Source organism: Motacilla alba, chromosome 2 (genome assembly GCF_015832195.1).
Source record: "Motacilla alba alba isolate MOTALB_02 chromosome 2, Motacilla_alba_V1.0_pri, whole genome shotgun sequence".
In the NCBI taxonomy this organism is placed as follows: Eukaryota; Metazoa; Chordata; class Aves; order Passeriformes; family Motacillidae; genus Motacilla; species Motacilla alba.
In genome coordinates this window covers 102,998,130-103,012,739 of record NC_052017.1, presented here as the reverse complement: position 1 = coordinate 103,012,739, position 14,610 = coordinate 102,998,130, and the positions used below count along the sequence as shown (strand labels likewise).

General features: G+C 46.5%; 1 protein-coding gene across 5 annotated transcripts; it reads left to right on the top strand.

Moving 5' to 3' along the window:
• The first annotated feature begins 754 nt into the window (after nt 1-754).
• On the top strand, nt 755-11,379 carry TGIF1 (TGFB induced factor homeobox 1). Of its 5 annotated transcripts, XM_038127592.1 has the most exons (4): nt 926-1,051; nt 1,484-2,099; nt 8,767-8,993; nt 10,323-11,379. In XM_038127592.1, exons 2-4 carry the CDS (start codon nt 2,084-2,086, stop codon nt 10,887-10,889), a joined length of 810 nt encoding a protein of 269 aa, XP_037983520.1. In that variant the 5' UTR covers nt 926-1,051; nt 1,484-2,083; the 3' UTR covers nt 10,890-11,379. The 5 variants fall into 5 exon arrangements, with proteins under 5 accessions (XP_037983522.1, XP_037983520.1, XP_037983519.1 ...); XM_038127594.1 differs by lacking the exon at nt 1,484-2,099 and having other exon boundaries at nt 755-1,051; XM_038127591.1 differs by lacking the exon at nt 926-1,051 and having other exon boundaries at nt 1,111-2,099.
• Nucleotides 11,380-14,610: the final 3,231 nt, after the last annotated feature.

Sequence of the window (14,610 nt, the reverse complement as noted above, 5' to 3'; positions counted from 1 at the left end):
GCACGGCTCGGGTGAAAACACCGGCCCCGAGCGAGCCTCGTCCTGCCGGGCTGACACCGCGCCGGGCGGCAGCACCGGGCAGTGGCACCTCCTGGACACCGCCGGGGGCGACGCGGCGGGAAGGCGGCGGGAAAGCGGCGGGAAGGAAGGGCGGGCGGAGCGCGCTCGGTCGGCGGGCAATGGCCCGGATCGCGCTGCCGCCGGCGGGACCTCGGACCGCGCCGCACCAGCTCCAGCTCCCGCCTGGCGCGGCGCCGTCAGTCAGTCAGTCAGTCAGTCAGTGTGCCGTGCCTCGCTGACCTACAGCCGGACACGCCGCCCAGCAGCCGCCAGCACAAGGGTCACCCATGCCGGAGCGAACCTCCGGCCCCGCAGAGCCGCCGACACCGAGTCCTTGGCTAAGTGGCGTGACTCACCAGCTGCCCTCCCCCCTCACACATCCCCCGTTCGGCACACAACAGCTGTTTTATCTCCCGCTGTAATTGCGCCACATAAAAATAGTTACAAGGTGCTTGGGGAGGGCTGGCTGCTAAAACGCTGTTGCTTCCCTTGTGCAGGGAATGCGGATTTGCGCGGACGCCCGCGCCGCCGCGGGGGTGCAGGGTGGTGTGGGGAGGGAATGATCCCCGCTCTGCCGTAGGAATCCATTATTTCATCAGCCGTTTCAGGCGCCTGCCCGGCCGGGAACAGCCCCGCACGTGCCGGTGCGGGAGTGACACGGACACGCTCCCGTGGAATGAGTGCACACCACGCCCGCCCCGCGGCCAGGCGGCTTCTTTTCCTTTCCACACCGAGACCTTCGCCCGTGACACTTCAGACCGCGGCTGGGCGTTCAGCAGTTTTGATTTTATTTTTTGCACCTGGTTTTGTCGGGGGGGCGGCGGGGGGAGCGCCGGGACCCGGCGCCAAGGCCGCCTGTGCCCGGGGAGAGCTCTCCCCTTCGCCAGGAAAGCTGTAGCGATCTGCTGGCGGGTGTCACGTTTCTCATCCCGGAGGAAAAGAAACTGTTGCTGCTGCAGAGCGTGCTCGCCCGACAGCGATGAGTCAAGCTGTGAGACTTCTCTCTTTTACAGCTGCGATCATGTGCCGCAGCAAAATCTACCGGGCTGGGGAGGGGGGGAGTCGAGGGGGAGAAAAACAACCTTTTACGAACTGATGTAAAAATAACCGCAGAAACGGGGCTCGCCTTCCCCGCGGGGGCGGGTGGGGGTGTGTGCGGCCAGCACCGGCCAGGCGGGGCTCCTTTAGCACCAGAGGGGGTCGGGGGGAGCAGCCCCCGCCGACCGGGCCGTTCGGCAGTCGGGAGGGGGGCGCCGGTCTTTGGAGGGCTCCTTTCCTTCCCCTGCCGTACGCACTCTCCTTTCTTCTCCTCTATTCACGCGAAGGAGTGGGTGGTTCGTCCGGCAGCAACAGGAGGAGGCTAGTCAAGGGCAGCTGTCAAAATCTCCCCCCCACCCCCGCCTCTTCCTTCTCCTCCTTCCAGTTTAATGATCAAACGTCTGCTTGGAAGAAAGGCGAGGGAGCGGGAGGCACGGAGAGCTCCCCCCGCCGCTGCTGTTGTGTGTGCATGAGCGAGCGGGTACAGGCGGACACCCCCCCCGTTCCGGCCGGTCCCTCCCCTCCCGTCTGACAGAGCCTCAACACCCGGGAGAGGAGGGAGGAGAGAGGAGGAGGAGGAGGAGGCAGCCGCCGCTGCGAGTGCCAGTGCAGCGCACGGTTACTCTCCCGTACTCACTGCGGGGAGGTGGGGGAGGGCGGGCGCTGTGTACCTTTCTCTCCCGTGCCTTTCCTCACTTTAACAGGCCGGGGCCAATCGCCAGCAGAAGGGAACAAAGGGAAGGGGGGAGGGAAGCCCACCCCGGCCGCACTAGAAAGCCCCCGGGGGAGGCAGAGCCCTGCGGCTCCCGCTGACAGCAGCGCGGCCGGTGACCGGGCGCCTGGCTCCGCGGCGGTGTTTCTTCTTTCTTCATCGACCTTCTCCTCCTCGCTGAGCTTAAAGGGGGAAAGCAGCGTCCGGCGAAAGGAGAGAAACTTGGGTCGGTGCGTGGGGTGTCCGGCGATCGGCTCGGTCCTCGCGATCAAGATGAAAAGTAAAAAAGGTAGTTGTGATGGGGGGCCGGGACAAAGAGGGGTGCCCCGCGCCCCTAGCCGGGCTGGAAAGGGGAAGGGGGGGGCTGTCGCTAAGCCAGCCGGAGTCCCTTTGCCTTCTCGGCCTTTTGTCCCCCGTGCCCCCCCCCCCCCCCCCACGCCCCCTGGCCTCTATCCCGTGGAAGATTGCAGTGGATGCTCCGCTCCCAGACAAAACATGCGGGGCTGTTGTTTGGAGGCGGCCGCCTCTCTGCGCCGCTGGCTCCCTGTCAAAAACATGTCCAGCCGTTCGCCTCGTGTCCTCCGCCAACTTTTGTTCTCGCCCCCTCTGTGTAGCCTCTTCCCCCTGCTCTCCCGCAAAACACTTTTGAACGCTTTTCCGCACCGAGCCCCACCGTCCCCGCGAGGAGGACGAGGGTGCGGGTGGTTTTCCCAACTTGGGGCGAGGAAAGCGGGGCCGTCCGACAACTCTTTGTTCGCAGGGACGGCAGCGTGGGGCTTGAGGCGTGGGGGGGCATCGGCGGCAGGGCTTCAAACCCCTCCGCGCCCTCGACCGCCTTGTTTTGCTGAAAGTTGAAGCCTTTTCTATCCCTTTTATTCCTTAAAACGGGGGAACGAAACACAAAGTACAAAAGTTTTGACGCAGGGTTAAAAGGAGGAAGACTTCCCCCCCTTCCCCCCCCCCCCCCCCCCCCCCATAACCATGAGGCTGTTTGAGTTCTCTTTGTGTCCACTTCCAAAGAGACAAACTTTACAGTTAGAGGATCGTTACTCATCGCACTCGTGGTGCTCTTAAGTGCCCTTCAATTAGCGCTTGGCCGCAAGGACGCGGAACGTGCTTTCGGATCTAGCGCTCGCTCCTGCGCTGGCTGGGAAGAAGTTCATAGCAAAGCAGTGTCTGTTCAGTTGCGATTTGCCAGTCGGCGGTGTGGCTTGAAGGGTGTTTTGCATTCAAAGACCATTAAATGCTCCGAAGTGGAGGGTTAGAGGGGAGCAGTGCGCATGTTCAGTACTCCAGAGTTGTGCTGTTTTCCCCCTACTATGCATTCCTGCGGCTCCGTAGTAAAGCAGCCTCTCATTGTTAGTACCCTTGGAGCAATTAATGCATATGTAGTTCGTGAAATCATTGGGCTGCTGCAGACATGGTGTGTACTAATATGGTTTGTAGCACTCGTCAGAAGTTTTTTTTGGACATGCCGCTCGGCTAAGAGGAGCGCACACAAAGGGAACTGAGCCACAAAGGCGAAGTTTAAAGAGCAGGCGGGGTGGTGCTGAGGAGCGCAGCGTCCCGCGGGAGCCGAGTGGGGCTCGATCCCAGGCACAGCCGGAGCTGCGCGCCGAGCTCAGCCCCCTGTGCCCAGAGACAGCGGCTTTTAAGTGTTTCAGGCGTCTTAGGTAGGTCGAGATGCTTCACCCTGTTGGAAGCAGTTTGTGGTTTGTTCCCCCCCCCCCTTTTTTTATAGTTTCGCTGAATTAATTTAGCCCAGTTATTTTTAGGACATTCCTATGCTGCCTATTTGCACAGCAGTGGTGAGCTGGTTTCCTGTCTGCTGTTGCTTCCATTGTTCAGACTTCTCTCCCCGAGGGCAGCTGCTGGTTGGTGAAATACCAAACTCCCTGCACTTTCAACTGTTGTTCTTGCCACCCTCGAAATAAATGCGTGTGGAAAACGCTGACGTAGTTTCTAGGTATGCATGTGTAGGGCTTTGTGTGTAAGAGTGTGTGTGTGTGTGTGTAAGCTCTGCTTTGAGGATTGCAAATCCTGGGCTGAAACAATGGAAACAATGAAAGGTGACAGGCGGGAGGGAGAACTTTTGAGAGGGGCCATGGGCCTGGGGTTTGCGTGGCACAAATTAAAAGGTGAGGAGACAAAGGCGGAAACTTTTAAAAAGATGTTAGGGCTAGGGTGCCTTTGTTTTAATAAAGGTTGGGCTTGTACTTATTTGTGACCTCCTGGCATTTGAAGATCATTCAAGAAGTTTCAAAGAGTGACTTTGTTACAGATTTCTTGCTTGCACTCCTAGAAGAATCCCGTTTAGAGGAAAAAAAAAGTATAGTACAGCCAAGTCTAGTTGCTTTAGATGTAATAGAGTGCAAGCTGTAAAGTACAGAGGAAAACAAATAGGCTGGTTCCTCAGTTATGAAACTCATTAAGAGGAAAGAGGTGTTTTGTTGTTTTTTGTTTTTTTTTTTTTTAACTGGAAATTCCCTGCTGTATCCTTGTAGTTTTTTTGCTACTTATGAATAATTTTAAACGAATGTATTTTTGTTGTTGATTTTTGAATTCACATTACATTTTAGTTAGGTTTTTTTGTATGTGTGTTGAGTTGAAATTTTTAAGAGTGTGCTTCTGTGTTTTTGTTGATGGTTAGGTTTTTTTGAGTTTTTTTCCCTGAGGTTTTTTTTTTTTTAAGCTAGCAGACTGTGGATTTAAACCTCAGGACTCTTCTATGGATAGTTTTAATTACAAATAACGTGATAGCAGTCACACGGAACCTACTTGGCTTGTTAATTAGCTGATTTAGAACACAGTCTCGAAAAGGTACAGGCATGTGCTCAAGTTTATACATGTGAAGAATCTTACTGAACTTGGTTACAACAGGATCGGGGGCTTGGATAGGAACTGGTTCTGTTTATCAGCTCTCATAAAAAAAAAATCTCACTCAAGAAATTCAGAGAGCCCTTAGGGGTGGGAGGTTTTCTTTAAGGTGATTTTTGTCCATCCCCTCTCTGGAGGGCAGAGATTGTTCGTTGTGGTATACTTTGTCCTCTTTTGAATAACAATTGGCTTCTGCTACTTCCTCTGTGAAGCTCTTCCTCGACACAATGGGATAGTTGTTTTTTTGGGTTTTTTTTGTGGTGCCTTTTTTTTCTCCTCATAGCCTAAATTTTTCGTTTGCTTAACTTCCATTTCATTTGTCTCAGCCTCTCTAAATACTTTGTCCTCCCCCTCAAAGTATTTCAGCATACCTTTTTAAGTGGCAGTGGTTTGTTTTGAAATCAGCTTTAGTCATCACTGTACTTTTACTCAAGTTGTTTCAAGCTGTTAACTAACGTTTGGGTGTCGAGCCCAGACTCCAGATCCTAGGTGTAATCTTCCCTGAGCTGATTACGGGGAGGACCTGTGAAGTCTTTGGGCTGTGATACAATGCAGCAGTGCATTCAATCATGTATATGACTTCAGCTGGGAAGCCAGGAGGATAAAGTAATTTATAAAGAAGGGATGCTGATCATGTAGTCCTTAGATCATTAACAACATAGACTACTCTTTTGAGTGGTGATGTGGAAATGAAGGAATGGGATTTTGTGTTGTTTTTCAGACCTCTTTGCAAATGAACTTGTGGTGCTTTAATTTTGGTTCTATAAAAGCAGGGGTTTTTGTTTGTTTGGATTAAATGTATTTAGGAGGAGACATAAAATAGCCTGGCCCTAGCCTGCTTTTAATACAAAATAAATTAGTAGGTCAGCTGGGGCTACTCATCGTGTCCACAGGCCTTTATTCTGGGTGTAAATAACAGTAAGCCAATGGTCCAGTCATGGAGCGCGGCCAGGACCCTTTTCAGTTGGGCCCTGTTAAAACAGGAAACCAGCAGCGAATAGGCTGATTACTAACAAGACGGAAAAACAAAGCTGGGTTGTAATCAGCAGGAATGCTTTAATGAAAACAGAGCCTTGACAGCAACAATGTGGCTCCTGCTCTAGTAAAAAATATCAGCTGGGGTAGTGCGAGATTTCTAGCCATGACTTCCTGTTGCTGCTAGCTCTGTACTGCGCCTGAGAGATCTGCCACGAGTTCAGAGGGCTGATCAGCTATTTAAATGAGCTCATTTAAATGAGCAGAAGTCTGTACTACACTAGGTTTCCTGCTTAACCAAAACCTGCTTTGTGTCGCTAACTCACTGTGTCAATTAATATGACACACTAAGCCAGCAGGTCAAAGGGCTGGCTCCGCTGGTGACTCATTTCTTGCTAGGTAGGTTACGGTTAGTCAGATGACAACTTTTACTTTAGCAAAAGATCTTATTTGAAAAGGGAGAAACGTTTTTATACTGCTGGCTTGCACACAGTATCTTACCCCTTCTTTTTTTTTTTTTTCAGCTAAAGGAAAAGCAGCAGTTCTAGGAAGAGGTTTTGCTGTTAAGTTCAGTTTTCTGAAATTCAGAGAAATGTCCATGGAGACTTTTAGATGTGTAGTAGATGCTGGAAAGGTCACTTCAGATTGAGTGGTGTGTACCTGGAGTACTTTCTGTTAAGCCATGTAAATACTGCTTGCAGACCATTAGACATCTAACTTTTTCATAGTAGTTTCTCCTTCCCTCTTGTTTCCAGCCCTTGCTGTTTGCCTCTCCCTCTTTTCCAAGGTCTTGCCTTACTGCCCATTATATTTAAAAACAAACAAAAAACCCAACCCTGTGAAGTGCTGCAACAGTTCTGGTTCCTGACAAACAAGAACAGCGCACTTCAAAACATTGTCTGAATAGCATGGGCTAGTTTTAGCTAGTTTTTAAATTCAATTTAAAAGGGCTGAGCTGCTTTGCAGAGCTGTCCTGTTGTTTCTGCTGGATCTTTGTTCCCAGAAGTGTTCCTCGTGGCTCCAGGAGCCCATGGTGCAAGGCATGTTCTCAGGTCAGGTTGCAAGTGTGACAGCACTTTCCATGAAGCTATGACAAAGTGGTTTGCTTGGAATCAGTGTAAGGCAAACTTCTGACATACTTTCTACACGAATTAAGAAGCTGTTTACATAATTTGGAGTTTTATCTTGTGTTGGTTATTTAAATATTGTCCTATTGTTCTTGTTTCATGACTGGATAATTTATGTAGCTAATCATCAGATGAAAAATTTGGTATGTCAGTTTGGTGTTTGTCGGTTACATAAATCAGCAATTGGGAGAATGAAAACAATACCAAGTAAGTTACTGAGTAAGTTATGCCAGACAGATTGCGGATTGATCATCCTGTTGGGAATGCTTGCGTATCAAAACTATGCATTTCAAATTGGACAACTTAAACTAAATTTAAGGATGCCGGAGCTATTCATAAATAGGGGAAGGAAAGATAATTAATCGTGTCAACTTTGGCTGAAGTTTGGAAGTATGAGGAAAGGTCCTCCTCTGTTTCTCTCCCTACTCTCCTGCCAAGTATTAAGGAAAACTTGCACATGCATACCTTCTGTCTTTCTTTGTGTGGTGGTGGGGGCTTTGCTGGCTGGCTTGGTTGTTTTTTTAAGGGACATTACTTCCTTGCTTCTCACTTCCATAAGTGCCTTATGGATATAACATAGTTTTATATAGTATAATATTTTCACAGGTTCACTTCTTGTTGTTTAGGGCTTACCTTATTTCCTTGAATATAATTTTTTAATTATGGGTGGTTTCCGCCCAGAAAATTTAGTTGGCTTTACTTTTAAGGTTTTTAGTTTTGGTGTTACCAGTGAGCAAATTTCTTCCTTTCTGTCCATCAACCCCCCCAATTTAAGTTCAAAAGACAAAAAATTAAGGGCTTGTTTTCCTTCTATATTTTCTGAAACTGCTTCTGAAAGCCAGCGTGAGTTCACTTGAAATGAGTATTAATTTGTACTAGTTGAATGTGGGTAGTATCTTATTTGGACTTGTATATAGTTTGCATGATACTTAAAATTTCTGGTGAGTTTAAAGCATGGTTTTCTTTGTGTTTTATGGAACTAGTGACTCACGTATCCTACCAAAAGAGTAGAATTGTAGCCTTCCTAACTATTGAATACTTGCTCATTTGTTTGATTTACATTCCACAGCTTCATGTTACTAGTAGTGTGGTGTACATATATAATGGGATAGTCAGATTGTGAAATCTGTTCCTTCCTTTGTTTTGGAGGGGGAAGGTTTGCAGTTAACTGGTAAGTTTGGAGCCCTTACAGTAAGCACAGCACAGAACACACGTCTCCAGGGATAAAAACATGAGATGAAAACCACAAAGTTGAAAAAATAGTCAGCATAAAAACTGGTACATCTAAATGATCATGGTTCTTTGATACAGAATACAATGACAGTCCATTTCCTGATAAACTGGTGAACTCTTAGTCACCTGGTTCTTTCCTTCTTCTGCACTTTTTTCCCTTAATAAGTGAAAAATCCCCTTATGGGTGGTGAGAAACAGAATTTTTGCCTTTCTTTTTTTCTTCTTCCATTAATTTTTATGAATTGATGTAATTATTCATTTATAAAATCTACAACCTATCCCTCCCAAGAGACAAACCATCAGGATGTTAAGAAATAATTAAATAACCTACTGCTTGAGTTGGGGTGTTTTAAGTTCTTCCTTGTTGACCTTTTGCTCAGCCACTGGTTAGTTATCCTTGAAAAAAAGTGCTGGATGCATACCATAGCCAGCAAACTTGGACAATATTCTCATTAGATAGAAGCTATCAGATAACGTTCAGCAGATAAAAGGTTGCCAGGGGAACAGGAAAATGAAGGTTTGCAGAGAAGAATTCCTTTAGGAACGGATCATTGGTGATACTTTTTTGTTCAGCTGACAGAAAAGCTACAGCATGACAAGTTAATGCTGCAGGACGAATCTCCCGTACAAGGGGCTGTAACAGTCGAGACAGTTCATGTGATAGAAAATGTCTGTGCCATACAGTGCTGGAGCCAAGTAGTTAACGGATTTTGGAGGCTGATTGTTCTTGTCTTACAATTGTAGGTGTAGTTGCAATATCAGGCAGTGAAACGGAGGATGATGACACTATGGATGTCCCACTGGATCTTTCCTCATCTGCTGGCTCAGGCAAACGGCGGAGACGTGGCAACCTGCCCAAGGAATCTGTGCAGATTCTTCGGGACTGGCTCTATGAGCACCGATACAATGCCTATCCTTCAGAGCAAGAAAAAGCGCTGTTATCCCGACAAACACACCTTTCCACACTACAGGTATTTAAAAAAGTAGTTCTCCCTTCTAAAGGAGCTGTTTTCTGTTTTAATTCACCTGTGCTCTAGTCATGGATACAAATGTTTACACTGCATGTGAGATTTCCTTTTTTATTGCTACTCTCCTGCTGATGGCACTCACAAAGAGAGATAGAGACTGATTATGTGTTATGATGATCTTTGTTTATTGGGAGTAAAATTATTTTTCTGGGAGAACAGACAGTCATGAATTGGAGCATGCGTGCTAATTTTTTTGCGGACTTGTGCCCCAAAAAGAAATAAAGTGTCTGTACGAGGTAATTTATTGTGAGAAGAAGGTATTTATTTGTCAACAGAGGTTTTGTGGTGATAATTGTGCAGCTTAGCATGTAACTCTTCACTTCTAAAATGGCAACTTGAGGCTCGTTCCAGTAGAACATAGACATATGTAATTATGTGTGTGATCACTGCCATTAAAATCAGTGGAACAACCTGTATGGGATGGAGCTATTCAAGGATGTTAGTGCAGGTATGGATGAGGCGTTTGTATGTTTATTTTGGATTCTCATCCTGGGATGCCACTAGCATCTGTGAGGTCCCTTGGGCGCATCATTCTCATCTTCTGTGATCATTTTTGGTTGAATAGCTTTCGCCCATTGCTGCATCCCATGTTGCGGGAAGGTGGCTTCATGAGAACTTGGGTAAACCAGGGTTTGGTTTTGGGTGCTGCTAAATAGAGAGCACTCCTTTTGAGTCCTGGGCTTTATTTTTCCATATTAATTTATTAGTGCAAAGTTCATAATTGGCTGTAGAGTAAAATTTTCTTAATGCAACATTATAAAGACAACTTCCTTTATGTAGTAAAGAGAAAAAAGACGTTAAACTATAAACTATCCTGTATTGCCCAGGAAACTGGTTGATATTTAAACAAGGACAAACTTTAGTGAGGTAATTCATGTTATGTCTGTCGACACAGTCAGTTGAACAAGGAAAATCAGTAACTATTTGTGGGAGGAGTGGCTCTCTTCAGAGAGAAAAGGTTTTCCTGTTGTTAATTAACCTAAGCTAGGGAACAATAGCCAATAGGTTAATGTGTGTGCACAGCGTTAAAAGCTAAACCCCTAGTTTGGACTTCAGATGTCCCGGGGCTTTCTGTAACCAGAGCAGGGAGTTGGTAGCACCGTGACAAGGGAAGGGCCTTTGCCAGGCATGTCAGAACTTGTCAGTAGGTCTCTATTTTGTTGTGCAGTGAAGGCAACTGCTTGGAGGGATTCATTAATCTAACTGTCCGCTCTAGTGGCACGTAGTTGGGAATGAATGAAGGTAGAAATTAAGATGTCATTATATTCCCAGGTCTGCAACTGGTTTATCAATGCACGCCGCAGGCTGTTACCTGACATGCTGAGGAAGGATGGCAAAGACCCAAATCAGTTCACTATCTCGCGGCGAGGGACCAAGCTTCCCGAGGGCGGCCTGGTGGAGTCTGCCATCAGCACAAAGAACTACATTCCCCTGCTGGATGAGACTGCCTTCCTTCCTGCTGCCGCGCCGCTCGGCAAAACTGTGTCCTCTTCCAAGCCGGCTTCCCCGGGCTCGGTCCTGGCTCGGCCGTCGGTGATTTGCCACACGACTGTGACTGCGTTGAAAGATGCCCCGTTCCACTTTTGCCAGCCAGCTGATGTAGGCCAGACCACGGACCTGCAGCAGCCCCCGGCTGGTGGCTTCACAGATAGCCCCCTCTCCTGCCATGAGGACGCATCCAAACTGGGACCTGGTGCAAACACACAAAGTGGGCTCTTTAACACTCCTCCTCCAACACCACCAGACCTTAACCAGGATTTTAGTGGATTTCAGCTTCTGGTGGATGTTGCACTCAAAAGGGCGGCAGAGATGGAGTTGCAGGCAAAACTTATGGCCTAAATCCCCTTCCTTCTCCTTCCCCGTTTTGTTTTACCAGGCAGGGATCTAACAGCTGTGTGGTTATTGCCACCCACACAATATCAAAAGACTTCACTGCGTTATTATTATTTTTTTTTATTAATCTTATTTGCACAAGGGGATTGCTGAAATGAAGCTTCCTGTCACTGAGATGGTCTTCAGTGGAATACGGTCATTCCAAGAATTATGAACTTAAAGCTACTGTAGAAAGAAAGGATTGTGTGTTTTGTTGGGATTTTTTTAATGTTTTCTTTGTAGATTTTTCATAATGTGAGATGTTTCCCAAGATCATGTGATTTGTTTTGTTTCTTTCAGACTGTGCAATATCTAGTAATGATATAGAGTCTTCTTATCATTCCCATGTGGAACGGAATATACCGACACGCTGTCTAAATTTTCAATTTTTTTAACAATACAAACTTTGGATGATCATGCTTTTTTCCCATAATATAATAAAATATTTTCTTTAAAAGTGATGCATATAGAGTATTTTGTTGAATACAAGCTTTGCAGAAAACATGAATTAACCTTGAAACAAATGGAAATGAGAAATATTTTTGAGCTCATGCTTCAGAGAGCTGTGAACCAAACTAGCAGTTGTTGTTAAATGGATGTTTAAAAGAATGCTGAAAAGTGGGCCAGAAGTGCCTGATTGTGTTCTGCTATGTTAAAAATTTTTTAAGGGGCCAAAAGAAGTTATGTAGGCAATTCTGACTAAATTTCAGAGGGAAACCTTGGGCCCCTCTAAGAGTTCCAGCTCTTGGCTCCTTGAAATATTTTAGGGCTGGGAAATGTGATGGCCCATGGGGAAGACCTGAGGATAAAAGGAAGAGGCCAGAAGAAGGGCTGGGACAAGTGTTCTTTGCAGATCTTTGTGATGCAGCTCCTGGACATGACTGGTGACAGGTTTTGATAGGGGAGGGTGAGGGCTTCTAGCCTTACTTGGACTAGCAATGACAAGGTTTTTACTCAGTAATTCTAGTAGACTGAAATGAAGTAGGCTGTATTGCATTGAAATCTGAGTTCTGGGAGCCAGGTCTTTGTGAGATACTTTAACAGGTGGTTGGCTAAGATTTAGAAGAGATCCCTGTTGTATTGGGGTGTATTTTTGCCAACAGAATCTAAGTTGCCTTTCAGAAAAGGACTTTGCTATCAAAATGACTTATTACTGAAAATGGTGAAGACTTGCAGCTCACATTTCAACTTACTTGAATGTCAGTCGCCCACCCTTATGCTTGCAGCATCAATGAAATAAGAGACCTCCAGGGTAAAAAATTGGTTCTGGCTAATCTTTAAAAACAAACCAGTTGTCTGTTTGGGAGGTTGGGGGAGGGCTTTGAGGAGCAGGAGAGTTGGTGAATTTAAGGATATCATTATGAGTAGAAAGAAGACTACAATATTCTGACTGCTATACTGTTTTGCTGTGGCCTTTATAATTTTCTAGTGTCAGATATATTCTGTTTGTTCTCTGGAGTGCTCTTTGGAATTCTTCTGAACTTGTGCCTTTCTTGAACCTTCATGTTTAAAATCAAAATGGCAAACAGTGTAAACACTGGTTTACTTATGACTGCTTTGGTAACACAGTCATCCTAATATACTGTATGAATATAGAATTATTTTTTAAAAAATTGGAAATAAAGCTGGAAAATAATTTTGAACATAGAGATGGCTGTATACTCTGTCTTCAAGGCATTGCAGGTGGGTACAGAAGAGCCTGGTGTAGTGTCTCTCTGGACACACTGTACTTGATACTTCTGAGCTATTTTTCCTGGGATACCTATGTATGTATTGTTTGGTTGGGGGTTTTTTAATGACTAATTGTAAAATGGAAGTGTACTTTTTTGTCACTGTGAGGTTCATGTTGAGGGAAAAGTTGGTTAATAGACATGGTTTTGTGCAATAGATGATTTATCTTAAGGGATGCTACACACCCAAAGTGGAGTGTCATCTTTGATAAAGGTTTGGAAGATGCCTTGTCCTCTCCTTTTCTTGCAGGAAGGAACTATTCACTCCTTACACCCATGCTTCATGAATGAAAGAAAAACAGCCTCACAAATATGTTTGCATTGTTTATTTGAATTGCTCGACATTTTCCTCTTTTGTTTCCTTTTTTTTCAAAGCAGTTTGTTGGTGTGCTGTGGGGCACTCAGATCATTAAAGGGCATTTTCAGAGATCTTTACTCTTCATTACTTGCCCTTTAAAATAAAAAATGTCAGCAAGTTTAAAAAGAAAAAAAACTTTGCTGGTTGAGCTGACCAGTTCTGTAATTTCACTATAGCAGCTGCAGTACTGAAAATGAAAATAGAATGAGGAAGAAAGCTGTTGCCATTCAGGTTAACAGTTTTCATTGAAAGTAAAAGCCTGTGGTCTCTCTGCTGTTTTCATTTACTTTTATGCTACACAAAGTGGTATTAGTGTAAATGACCACCAAAGTCCTGCTCGTGTGATGAGCACTGCATTTCCATTTTGCTGACTGACTTACCCTGGGAACTTCACTGGTGACCAATTTTGATTGAGGCTAGTTATGTACTTCTTAAATCATGACTCGTGTTAAGGTTACACCTAGAAGTTTGGCTGTAGTCATAAGTCAGATGGCTGTGGCTGAGTAGCACCTGACTCCACGGCATGTAAAAGCTTTTCCCTAGCCTGAGGTGTTTAACTTAGAAGAAGAAAATTACTCATATTGAGTGCCCACTAAAATGTATCAAAGGGGAGTTTCTGCCCTCCTGTAATCTAGCACTGATAGTTTTGGTGCTGGCTGTTGAAGTTTACCTGAACCTATTCTTTCTGAGCATAAACCTGAAGTAACTATCTAAAGTTATCAAAGCTAGGTAGGTATATGTAGGGCATTGGGTGGAGCTCCTGAACTGAGCAGGAGTCCAAGTAACAAACCAAAGGCTTCAAGTGCTGGCCACAGATGCCTGGTAGAGCAAACAAAAAGTTATTTGTGAAACCATGGAAAAGAAAAAAATAATATAAAGAAGCAGTGAGACAACATGGGTGGTTTTGCTGTTCTTGCAGCAGTGATAAACCTAAATGCAAAGCCGTTTTGTCAAAACCCAACCTCTGGCTGAAAACACACGCTTTGGCCACTCTGAAGCTGAAGGGAAGGCATTGCCGTGTGTCACTGGAGACTGTGTGGCCAGCCAGGGCGTCAGCGAGCTAAGAGGTATGACAAATTCATGCCAGGGAAAACAGCTCACACGCAGACTTCGTCAACCTTGTTTTCATGGCTTTTGTGTCTTGTAAACAAGTTGCGGCAGCTGCATGTGATAAATCTCTGCGCAAAGCAAAAATAATTACAATGGGGAGGGAATCTTGACCCTGGCGTGCAGGGAGGGGCTGGTGTCTCGCTGCCTGTTGCGGGGGGTGGCGTGTGGTGTCCCACATGTCTCCCAGCTTGTGCCATGAGGTCAGCGTGCACGCCGTAAAACCGTTGGAGCTGCAGCAGCTGGCCTGGCGCTGCGGGGGAGGGAATGGGGCCGGCGGAGCTGGAAGCTGGGCTAACCCGCACGGCTGCGGCCTCCCGGGCCATGCTGGCTCGGGTAACAGCAGGATCCTGCTGCCCGGGCGGGCGGTAGCTTCACTGGAAAAGGGGAAGCAGGAGAAAGTAAGTAGCAGCCAGGGAGAGAGGGTGTGCGGTGGGGAATCAGCTTTCCCCTTGGAGATGAGGTAAGGCTGCAGTGGGAAGCCCAGCCCACA

Coding starts and splice junctions, on each gene's coding strand:
- TGIF1 (XM_038127595.1), top strand. CDS start 3,864: ATGGAAACAATGAAAGGTGACAGGCGGGAGGGAGAACTTTTGAGAGGG. Junction 3,949..8,766: donor TGCGTGGCACAAATTAAAAG/GTGAGGAGACAA, acceptor TTACAATTGTAG/GTGTAGTTGCAATATCAGGC. Junction 8,994..10,322: donor CACACCTTTCCACACTACAG/GTATTTAAAAAA, acceptor TTATATTCCCAG/GTCTGCAACTGGTTTATCAA.